The sequence below is a fragment of the Polypterus senegalus genome, chromosome 1, assembly GCF_016835505.1.
Source record: "Polypterus senegalus isolate Bchr_013 chromosome 1, ASM1683550v1, whole genome shotgun sequence".
NCBI lineage: Eukaryota > Metazoa > Chordata > Cladistia > Polypteriformes > Polypteridae > Polypterus > Polypterus senegalus.
The window spans coordinates 160,708,205-160,720,805 of record NC_053154.1 but is presented as its reverse complement, the minus strand read 5'-3'; the positions used below and the strand labels follow the sequence as shown (position 1 = coordinate 160,720,805).

Here is a 12,601-nt window from a genome sequence, read left to right as displayed (position 1 = left end):
AGCACTGCAGAAACTTTGATTAATCATAAGGAAATCATCCTCTTTTTCATCTATAAATCAAATCCTGCTTAATTCAGCATCCCTTCAAATGAAAGGAATAATACAGAAGAAGCAAAACTTTTTTATAGTGTTCACTATAAAAGGTGCTATAAAGTTTGCAGACATCATTTTTTTTCTCTTTTACACAGTAAAATTTGGTGATGTTTTAATCCCCAACAAAAACACTAGAATAATAGAAAAATAATTACGTCTAAGAGGTCAATCTTAACCAGAATAACTATTGCATGGAGTAGAATCTGTGTTGATTTTTGTTAAGCAGAATTTAAAACAGCAAATATGAAATGATTTTGCTTTTACTAAATAAGTATGTCTACAATTTCAGCACTTGGCGATAAAGCACTATTCTTTCCTAATCACAAAAATCAGCACTCTAATTTAGCTCCATTAAGATGTATGAGCATATTCTGTGATAAATGGTACAGTTCCTCAGTGACAAATACACTTTAAAGTGCCAGCAGTGATTCCCAGACTCTCAAAGTGAGAATTAGCTTTCACAATATAATGGTTTTTCTCTTTCACATTTATCAAGCCAAAGACATCCAGTCCTAATATGTGAGAGAGGCCGCTGTTGTCGCTAGTTGGTGGGAGAGGTGGAGGAACTTGGAAGAGCAAACGATGTGGTATTTAACACTAGAATTACCAGAGTCTACGAAAAAACTTGTAGATCCGTCCCACCTTAAATCGCTTCTCACCTCTCCATTAGCGTCTTCAGTCCTGTAAATGTGTCGATAAGCAGCAAGAAGCCTGCTATCACATACCCCACCGCTGCACAGTTTTCTCAGCTCAAGTCTGTTTACCTGCACGTCAGTTGGTTGGAGTTGTATAGAATGAAAAGTCAAGCAAAATGACACCTTTTATAAATACTATATCGTTATTTCGAACACATGCATTTCATGTGTGTTCCGTGTCTACAACAATCTATGTACAGCAAACACATCATTAAAACAGAAACGTTTTAAATGCTTTAGTAATAATTGACAAAATGTAGACATGAAGTGTATAATGTGTTATACACACAGCAGTGTCAGATGGGGGGGGGCGTGGTTTGACCGTGAACGCAACTGAGAGAATAATACTGAAAGAAAAAAAAAAAAAAGCTAACCTTTACAAGTATCATACATTTACACCAGCTGTTACAGACTGAAATCAAATGTATGTTTTTATTCTAAAATAGTAAGAATAAGAGCAGTTCACTTCTCAAAACTGACTCGTCCAGGATCGAACCCGTGAAGTTTTCATAGTTTATACCGTTGTGCCACCAAAGCGATCTTTGCAAATGCGTGTCAATGTCAATTTTCTGCAGTTATATCCTTGAATAGAAGCGTACTTGTTCTGTTATATTTGTACCTTTTGCGAAAGTGTTTATTTGATATTTGTAATTCAGGCTTAACACATTATACACTTCATGTCTACATTTTGTCAATTATTACTAAAACATGAAAAACGTTTGTTTTAACGATGTGTTTACTGTACATAAATAAATTGTAAATAAATTGTTGTAGACACAGAACACACATGAAATGCATGTGTTCCAAATAACGATGTAGTATTTATAAAAGGTGTGATTTTGCTTGACTTCTCATTCTATACAATTCCAAGCAACTGACGTGCAGGTAAACGGACTTGAGCTGAGAAAACTGTGCGGCGGTGGTGGATGTGATAGCAGGCTGCTTGTTGCTTATCAACACATTTACAGGACAAATACGCTAATGGAGAGGTGTGAAGCGATTTAAGGTGGGACGGATCTACAAGTTTTTTAGTAGGCTCTGGTAATTCTAGTGTTAACTGTATTTGTAATATGAAATCATCGAAGCTTTTAGACCATGGGGAAAGCAACATTATAACCAAACATTCATCTCATTTCTGTCCATCTGTGGTAATGCTGCTAATCCACTGGTCACCCACCACATATATTGTGTAAAAGGAAACCTAAAAGATCTGAATTCACTTCAGCTTAAATTTGATCAGTTTTCTTTAAGTGTTTCACAGTTGTTCAAATATCATAGAATCATAATTAAACTTATAATGTAAAGAACTGTTGACATTTAAGTATAGTAACCTAAAAGAATGTTTTGAGTACCATTAAAAAGACAGTTCTCACAATTTTCTATTTACTGTTCTGTGCAATCCAATATATAACAATTTAAATCCACTTTAAAACACTAAATACACCTGTAACTGTGTTCTTTTGGAACACAATGTGGCTATTGATAAATGCAAAAATTAATAAATAAAATAAAATCCCAAAACATCTGCTACTCACTTTATAACCCCTCCACAGATTTTATACCAACAAACTATAAATCTGGCACTATCCTTTAAGACATCTGCTTTGTGCAGGATAAAATTCATTTTTTCCAAAACTGTTCACGGACAGGTTATTTCATTTTTTATTGACCATATCACAATTCCAGTGGGTCACAAGTCTACATACACTTTGTTTATATTTGGTAGCATTGCCTTTAAATTGTGTAACTTGAGCCAGATGTTTTGGGTCGCCTTCCACAAGCTTTATATGATAAGTTGCTGGAATTTTGACCCGTTCCTCCAGGCAGTACTGGTGTAACTGGGACAGATTCGTAAGTGTCCTTGCTTACATATGCTTTGTCAGTTGTGCACACAAATTTTCAATCAGATTGCGGTGAAGGCCACTCCAATACCTTGACCTTGTTGTCCTTAAGCCTTTTTGCCACAACTCTGGAGGTATGCTTGGCGTCATTGTCCATTTGGAAGGCCCATTTGGGACTGAGCTTTATTCACATGTAATGCTTTGAAAAAAATTAATGTAGAGCCATGTGCCATGGTCTTTCCCAGGTAAGTGCAGACGTATCATGATTTACTTAGCTGCAGCCCTCATAATGTTCTAAACACAAGGAGCCAAGACTATCTTTCATAATTATATTTCACGAAGATAATTGGCTTGGTTTCACTCAAATGCCAATCTCCATTCATATTATAGATTATAATCTATTATCTCAAGGTGATCCATATTTCAACCAGTATCTTTGTAATGCTTATAATTTTTGCGTTCAAAGCAAACATTATATCTGTTTTTAAACTGCTTTATAAAGATTTACATATCAGTCATTTTGTGCTGCCTTTTATTTTAGGTAACATAATGTATTCTGAGACTTGCTTTGAATGCTTAAACTTTATGAACAAAACCACAGAGAATCCATCTGTGAGAGTGTTGCTCATTTCCATTTCCTCTGATATCCTTCTTATAGTGTTTCTACAAAGGAGAGGGTGAAAAAGATGGAATATACTAGACGAGGTATTATGATGGGCTACACTCACATTACCATCTCACTAGATTTGTAAAGGTAAATGCATCAATCCACTCCATCGAATTTAGGATTACATAAGGCAAATGTAAAGCTGACAGCAACATTTACTTTAGAAAAAGACCCACTTACCCTGAATTTATACTGTGTGCTTCTCTTAAGGTTTCGTACAGTACATGTCAAGTCATCACCAGTGTACCTTGAGTTAAAAGCACCACCCTGACAAAGAAAAAAAATATTTTTGAGAATGGCCAAATGGTTATGTAGTGCAAGCACTTTTTCCATTTCTTGTATCCATGAATTTTCCCCTTAATAGGTGCTCACATGTTTCACTGAACATCTGGAAAGGCGCGTCCATGGCATCCAATTCCAAGTAACAATGTGATTCAGCAACACCTGGTAGTGCATGTGACACCCAAACTGACATTAACATAAACGACACTTACATTGTTCTCCTCCTGTATTTCTAGATTATATGTGATGATCTCTTCAGGTGTGCAGCCATCTGGCCTGCTCCACTGCAAGGTGATCCAAGTAGTGCCAGCGCGAACCAACCTTGGAGCAAGAGGTGACTGGGGGATATTTCCACATGTGTAAAAAATGATTTCTTGGCTGTAGCCACTGTGAACAAAAACAGGAAGAACTGAAGAAACTTGCAGGTGCATTAAGTGAAAAAGAAACAGCAACCCAATGAAAGCTCAACTTTTCACAAATGGCTTTCTCAGTTTCTCTGTTAATTATTTGCTCGTCCTTAATGGCAGAACTCAGCTCCTGCAAAGGACAGATAATTGTAACTAAGAGCAGTATGATTTACATTTTAAAACATTCACTCATTTTCTGAAACAGTTTATCCAGCTCAAGGTTATGGCAATCCAGAGCGTATCTCAACAGCATCATTAGGAAGGCTAGAACCTACTGCGGTAAGGCAAAAATTCAAATGCAGAGTACAATTACAGTCTGATATATTTGGTCAGTTATGAGCCTAACTTGCCATTATTTGGGATGTAAAGGAAAAAAAAAACTCTGAAACAAGGAAGAACAGACAGTAACTGAGATAAAGGCTGAAATGCATGTTACTTGCACTGTGAATCTGCACGACGACATGCTGCACCCCATTATTTAAATACTGACAAAATATCAGCCAAATTATAAATTTAAGTCAAATGAGGCAAATTTGATTTGCAAAATAACTATAATCAAATACAAACAGTGACAAATTATTACTACTTGTGTGGTGTGCCAGGGCTTTAGGCAACCAGTGGTATAAAGTTATAATTTATGCACCACAATCTCACGCGTAATATTAAATACTGTCAGATAAGTGATAAGGCATCGCTCTTCCAATGGTTCATTTTCTTTAAAAATTTTAAGGAACAGCCTCCACATGATCAATCAGTATACAACTTTGAGTCAACACAGTGTATTGATCTAAAAGTTTAGTCAGATTTTAGATTTTCAGGACAGTAAAACCTTGCAAATAACTTGGTCTGCAAGTGTTTTGCAAAATGAGCAAAAATGTTTAATAAATTTTAACTTGATAAATGAGCAAGGTCTTGCAATACGAGTAGTACGTATTGTGTACATGCTGAACGCAGCCCCAAGGGGATGTGGCTGCTCCTCCGAAACCCCCTCTTAAACAGTGATACAATGGGAAACAAACTCAGCTTTTCATCTCTTCTTTGAGGGATTAGCTGCTAGCCTACTGCTTGCTGCCATGCTGCATGATCTGCATCTTACACAGCGCTTCGAACATTTTAAAAGACCGTACAGCGGCTGTTCTAGTGTCTCACTGCCTTGACTCTCATCCCCCAGACATCCTCTGTTCCAGTCGGGGCTTCCGAACCGCCGCACCCCTTTGAGGAGGAAGATTTTGTGTTCTTTTGATCAAGAGGTGGAGCTGTGGCAAACAGTTTTGACAGTGCACCCGGATCGCTCCTGAAAGAGACTCTGTGTTTGTCCCGTCTGTATTCGAATAAAGTTTCTGTCTCTTGAAAACCCTGAGTGAACCTGTGCAAATTTGTGGCCCAAGTGTGACAGTATATGCTTTGTCTGCTGAGCAGTACATGGTCACAACTGAGCTGATGGATTTTCTCTCTCTCGCTGCGGGATTGTGGGTAATCGTCTCCTATGCTTGGTCTCAGTCAGCATGTCATGTGTGTACTGTATACTAAAGCACTGTGACCACGTATGTGTGCGTAACAATTCTTTTCAAAGGTAAATTGCAGGTTAATTTGTTTTATGTAAACTGCTCAAAAAAATTAAAGGAACACTTTGAAAACACATCAGATCTCAATGGGAAAAAGAAATCCTCCTGGATATCTATACTGATATAGACTGGGTAATGTGTTAGGAACGAAAGGATGCCACATCGTTTGATGGAAATGAAAATGATCAACCTACAGAGCCCTGAATTCAAAGAGCGCCCAAAATCAGAGTGAAAAATTATGTGGCAGGCTAGTCCATTTTGCCAGAATTTAATTGCAGCAACTCAAAATTGTACGCAGTAGTTTGTATGGCCCCTGTGTTCTTGTATACATGCCTGACAACATTGGTGCATGCTTCTAATGAGACGACAGATGGTGTTGTGGGAGATCTCCTCCCAGATCTCGACCAGGGCATCACTGAGCTCCTGGACAGTCTGAGGTGCAACCTGGTGGCATTGGATGGACCAAAACATAATGTCCCAGAGGTGTTCTATTGGATTTAGGTCAGGAAAGTGTGGTGGCCAGTCAATGGTATCAATTCCTTCATCCTCCAGGAACTGCCTGCATACTCTCACCACATGAGGCCAGGAATTGTTGTGCACCAGGAGCCACTGTACCAGCATAGGGTCTGACAATGGGTCCAAGGATTTCATCCTGATCTGTGTGACCCTCCATGGATATGCCTCCCCAGACAATCATTAACCCACCACCAAACTGCTCATGCTGAATGATGTTACAGGCAGCATAATGTTCTCCATGGCTTCTCCAGACCCTTTCACTTCTGTCATGTGCTCAGGGTGAACCTGCTCTCATCTGTGAAAAGCACAGGGCACCAGTGGTGCATCTGCCAATTCTGGTATTCTATGGCAAATGCCAATCAAGCTGCATGCTACTGGGCAGTGAGCTCAGGGCCCATTAGAGGGCCCCCCGCATGAAGTCTTTCTGGTTGTTTGGTCAGAGACATTCACACCAGTGGCCTGTTGGAGATCATTTTGTAGGGCTCTGACAGTGCTCAACCTGTTCTGCTTTTCCCAAAGGAGCAGATACTGGTCCTGCTGATGGGTTATGGACCTTCTATGGCCCTGTCTAGCTCTTCTACAGTAACTGCTTGTCTCCTGGAATCTCCTCCATGCCCTTGAGACTGTCCTAGAAGACACAGCAAACCTTCTGGCAATGACACGTATTGATGTGCCATTCTGGAGAAGTTGGACTACCTGTGCAACCTCTGTAGGGTCCCAAAGGAGCAGATACTGGTCCTGCTGATGGGTTATGGACCTTCTATGGCCCTGTCTAGCTCTTCTACAGTAACTGCTTGTCTCCTGGAATCTCCTCCATGCCCTTGAGACTGTCCTAGAAGACACAGCAAACCTTCTGGCAATGACACGTATTGATGTGCCATTCTGGAGAAGTTGGACTACCTGTGCAACCTCTGTAGGGTCCAGGTATCACCTCATGGTACCAGTAGTGACACTGACTGTAGCCAAATGTGAAACTAGTAAAAAACAGTCAGAAAAGATGAGGAGGGAAAAATGCCAGTGGCCTCCACCTGTTAAACCATTCCTGTTTTGGGGGTCCATCTCATTGTTGCCCCTCTAGTGCATCTGTTGTTAATTTCATTAACACCAAAGCAGTTGAAACTGATTAACAACCTCCTCTGCTACTTAACTGACCAGATTAATATCCCAGAAATTTCATTGACTTGATGCTATACTCTCATTAAAAAGTGTTCCTTTAATTTTTTTGAGCAGTATATTTTTACTTTATATTTTTTATTGATCATTTTTTATGAATATTTTTGGATTGTGGAACGAATCATCTGAGTATCCATTATTTCTTATGGGGAAATTCGTTTTGATATGCGAGCGCTTTGGATTACAATCATGTTTCTGGAAAGAATTATGCTCGCAAACCAAGGCGCCACTGTAAATAACACAAGGAGAGCACGCCTAAGCATACAAGCACCACTCAAACAGCAGGGAAGGCTAGAAACAGTCCCACTTTTGAAAATGAGAATTTTGCCCTTAATTGAGGACTCTTATTATGTTGGTCTTTCTGTTAAGCCACTTGTTTAGTCTTTCCAATCTGAAATCAAACATTTCTCACACTTTCCTTAATTGTAACAGACCAATTAAATGGCTTTTTGAACTGAAAGATGTTACACAACACAAAAATGAATGCCTTACTTGAACAACACTCTTCACTTGCTAAATCCAGACTTTCTCCAAAAACAGACAGTGTCTGGAATATAGTACAGAGAAAATTCCACTCCCCATATGTAAAGAAAAATGCAGACAAAGACCATAGCATTTGCAATGAGATTTATGACAGCAGACCTACTTGGCCTTGGCACTGACTGTGGCATAAGGCCTCTGTAATTAAAAGCAAATTATCTACCAAACACCTTTTTCTTGTGTCACAACTATGCATCTTTATTTTCATGGAAACCATGATTTAAAAATGTGCTAAATATTTATACTCTGACGTACTGAAGCATTAAACAGTAAAGGCTTTTCATGCATTCAAAATTCAGCCTTAGAGAGATAATGAGAATTACTCCGTGGGCTCTGGTATTTTATTTTATGCCTCTTTCATATTTGCCCTTTCTTTTCTCTCTGCATTGATATTTCTCCTAAAACACACCGGCTGAGTGATGACTCATCTCCAAATGAAAAACAGAGCTGCAAAGGAGAAAATCAGCTTGGCCGGGGCTCAGAAAAGTGCATGACCACAGCTTAGTTGAGAGGAAACAAGCAGGTTGAGGAGAGCAGCAATTAACACCCTGCAAACAGCTATTATGCTAACATATAAATACATTGCTAATTAAAAAAAAAATAACATTATATATAGTACACACCGATTGTGCAAACGATGACAAGTTGGCACAGTGGCACAACACTTTTCAATTGACATATCGTTCATTTGTCCTCCCAGTTGTCTGCTAGAATTTGTGCTGCTCTTTGTCTCCCTTGTTTATTATTTAATTACTCTAAAATGGTCTGATGTGAGTGTGCAGTATTTTTTAGAATGTTGTGTTGTATGATTGCCATTACCACATTCATCTTAGAAAAGATTTAGTCAAAGGAGAGCAACAGTACAAGGATGTATATATTGTTTTTCAACAATTGGACCCTGTAGTTAGGATATAGCGGGTTGGATAATGGATGGAACACTTTAGGAACACTTTATGACTGCTTAAAGTAACATAGTAAGATCCAGCAATCTTGGGTTTTAAAGTCCCATGCTCTTGTAACTAGGCTCAAATGTCTCCTAAATTAGACAGGAGAAAAACTCTAATTCTACATGTAAATTTTATTTTTCACGAAGTGCTTGTGTGGTTCTGACTTCAGCAACCTTTGTTGAGCCCTGAATTATTTCTAGACAGTTTACCAAAAAATATGAATGACTCCGTTAATGTTGCTTAGTGTTATATTGTTCATTGCCTTGTGATGATAGTACTGTACCTAAGGGTTCACATAAAACAACAGGTCATTTAATAGTAAATCAGGATAATTTATTGCTATTCAGTTACATTTCTTAAAACTTCTCCTCATGAAGTATGTAAAAAGTAATTATTGCTTAAAACAAACTGAGGTAAACAATCACAATCAAATGTTTAATAATTATGTTTACAAGGCTATATCTTTTGTAGCACTAATGATGAATAACTGAGACGGAAATAATAAAATAAAACCAGTGCAGTTCTAAATGTTATGATTTGTGAGTCCACATTTGTGCCAATCCAATAAGTGCAATAAATAATTAGATGATCCATAAATTTAAAAGTGCTCCTCAGTACAGTTAGGTTATTATCATATATAGTTAATTTCAGCATTGCATAGCCAATTAACATTAAACTGGACACAAATCACAATTTGAAATTCCATAGATGATAAAACACCTGTAAACTGTCCATTACAGCAGTCCATTACTAAATGGATTAAGTTGATTTAAAACTGCTGTTCATTTATACTTTAATAATATACTTTCATTTTATTAAAAAAAAATCACACGTGAGCACCAGTAGGCTTTGTGGTTTAGGAACCAAGTTACCCACACTATTCTATAACATTTCAGCAATTATTTATTGCTCTGATGCTGATCTTTCTGATCTTAAAATAGTTCACTACGATAGCAATTGACGAGAAGAATTCATAATTAATTGCAGAATTACGGCATTTGAGAGTTCCACTAGAGTGCTTCTTTCTCTTGAATGATTTGGCTCAAAAACTAATCAGCACAATGTCATCTCATAACAGGCTTAAGTTTCGTATTTGGTATTGTTCTGTCGAGCCGTTTTAGCTGTAGACCATCCTCAAGAAACTGTGTCACACACACATACACAAACCCATTATCAAGATATCAGTGTATTTAGTATTGGGGACCCTAAAACATCGAGATCCATTGAAAACCAGAAATCGAAATTTTTGACGAATCAACGCTTTTGCTCCCCCTCATAGACAATAGCATATGATGGGGGAAGGTGCAAGGCAAGCTGTATTCTCTTCTCCTCATGTGCAATTCCAAGGTTAACATGCTTGCCTGATTAAGTGGATCAGGGAGGCAGAAATATTTACAGAGATTGACCAAGTTAACCAAATGGTCAGTTCTGTGACCATAATGTAGTGGTTGGAAGACGGAGAGAGCATATGTTGAAACGATTAGTTTCAGAGGTGTTCTCACTGGGATTCATTTTCAGATATGCAGCATGACATAACCTGAAAGGCTGCCAAATAAGAAGAGATTCCAATTCATATCTGTGACAAAGTTCATGGAGATATTCAAAATTGGATCCACCACAGATTAAACTAGTTTAAGTTCATGCTCAAGGCATCTTTATTTAGTAGGCTTAAAGGAAAAATGACATTCAGTTATGTCTGTATCAAAACAGATAATTTCAAATATTTTACATTTTGCCGTTCCAAAGAAAAACAATAGTTATTATTAACTGGACATATACAGGACATATTACAATTTAGCTTAAACTTTCAAAATTAACTTAAGACATCAACTTACGTAATTATATTGAGTTTTATTAATTTTATGAAGAAAACTAAGGCCAGCCTGTCTTTGTAGGAGCTGTCCCCTTTTTGAGTGCTGAATGAATGCGGCCTGCCTTTTTGCTTGCTTTAATTGAGTTTCTGTGAAGTTTTAATTTAATATAAAAGTATTAATTTTCTTGGGGACAAATAAAGAATATCTTATCAATCTATACTGTAAGTAAGGTTTATTTTTTAATTGAGTAAATAGAACTGTGCTCTTTAGTAACTGTCATACTTTGAACTAAAAATTATGCATATGCCCTATGAAAAACATTGCAAATCGTGTACAGTGGCCATGCTTTCTGAAACTACGAAGCTTACTGTATGTTGCTATTTTGAAATATCAGGAACCAAATCAAACTGTGGCTTGATATAACACCTTTCAACACTCACATGAATAAAGTCAGGCAGGTTTAATGACATATATGAGACCACCTAAGTGGCTAAGGTGACATTAGAGCTGGTAGACTGATCAGTTTTACTTTGTCTAAAAAATAGTGCTAGATTTCATTTCAGTGCTCTAAAAATTAATGCATTTTTTTATTCATTGTATTGCATTAAAGTGAAAAGCTTTGTAAATTGTGAAAAAGCAGTAATGCATTAAGGTATCAAGAACTGTGAATGAGGGGTAATTTGTACCTTCAGAACTTTCTCAATGTTACGTTCAAGCACAATTTAAGACATTCTAATGTAACAAATCTGAGATCAGTTAAACACTAAAAAAATGAAGAGAAGAACACATATTCCATGAAACGTATTCAGGGCTATTTTCAAAAACAGGATATGTTTAGTGAGGAGTCCTTCCAGTTGCTATGGCACATTCAATTTAGCTATCTGCAACTCAAATGTTTGTTCTCTTACTGATGTGCTTTTTTTAAGGTTGCTAACGTAAACGTCTGAGCCTCCATTTCATTATGCTATACTACTCACTTGTAAAAGGAAGTCACATTTTTAGGGGCAAAATGAAAACGTGGCTTCATGATTTCAAAAGTGTACATGCCAGCCTTTCTTTCGGCCTCCTCCGTGTATATATTTATATTTGAACTTGTATTCAAATCAGGATTGAAGGAATCACACCTTATTCTAGCAACTTGCTCCAGATAAAAAAGGAGATGTGTTCAGCAAACTGTTTAATGATGTCCCATCAAAGCTGATGTTTTTCAATTTTATGACTGAAACATCCAAAAACTAAAAAATAATACTAAACTTCCAACCATTTCCGAGTATTTCATACAATGCTCAAGGCACTGCACAACTTTTTCTGACACTAGACTCTACATAAAGCTTCACCTAAAACTACATGTTGTTAAAGAAAAGTAACTATAGAAAAGTAATAAAGAAAAGTGGAAAACTAACTTTAAAGGTAATCCAAAAGGTAGTAGAGAGAGCCCTGTGGACAGTAAAAACAAATCTGCGGTTGTTTTCATGCAAAAATAGCCAAGAGGAAGCATATTAGAAATGTTCACTAGTGTGAAGTAAAAAGGTGATTCCCTAAAACAATTAATCGGATGGGGAGCAGCAGTTACAAACAAGAATGTTAGTTTGGTGGGGGGTACCAGTCACAAACAGGAAGGAAGTCCCTTTTTCCACACAGTGTTCCTGCTTAGCATTAGTTCACATGGAATTCGGTAAGATTTCTCCAGTATGTTCAAAATTCCACCCTAAATTCTGCTTGTACAGAAAACAAAGATAAGGATTTATCTGCTTTTAACTTTTTAATACTTTGCGACTTTGTGACCATTTAATAATGACTGAACAGTTATCTCAAGTTAAACATATTACCGTGTACACCACTGAAATATCTCTGTATTGTAGCTGCTTGCATAATCCATAATAAGGCAACTGGGCAGCAACAGACTGAGCAGTTGCCTATTGAAGTTTCAGAAGAACTGCACTGCAGTGTTTGAACTTTGGTACTTGTATGATGAAAAGCAATGGGACTTTGCAACAACAGTTAGTGTCTCTTGTTGGTAATGTGGAAATAATGAAAGGAGACATCAGCATTCAATTCTGT

The 12,601-nt window shown here is 37.4% G+C and overlaps 1 protein-coding gene across 3 annotated transcripts in view; it reads right to left on the bottom strand.

The window, feature by feature from the left end:
* Window positions 1-12,601, bottom strand: part of fndc3ba (fibronectin type III domain containing 3Ba) — a 528,549-nt gene that overhangs the window by 72,141 nt on the left and 443,807 nt on the right. For all 3 annotated transcript variants that reach the window (XM_039761474.1, XM_039761483.1, XM_039761492.1), the window contains 2 exons: window positions 3,791-3,965; window positions 3,477-3,563 (listed from right to left, as the gene is read on the bottom strand). In XM_039761474.1, coding sequence (XP_039617408.1) covers window positions 3,477-3,563; window positions 3,791-3,965 — 262 coding nt within the window. The remainder of the gene's footprint in view (window positions 1-3,476; window positions 3,564-3,790; window positions 3,966-12,601) is intronic.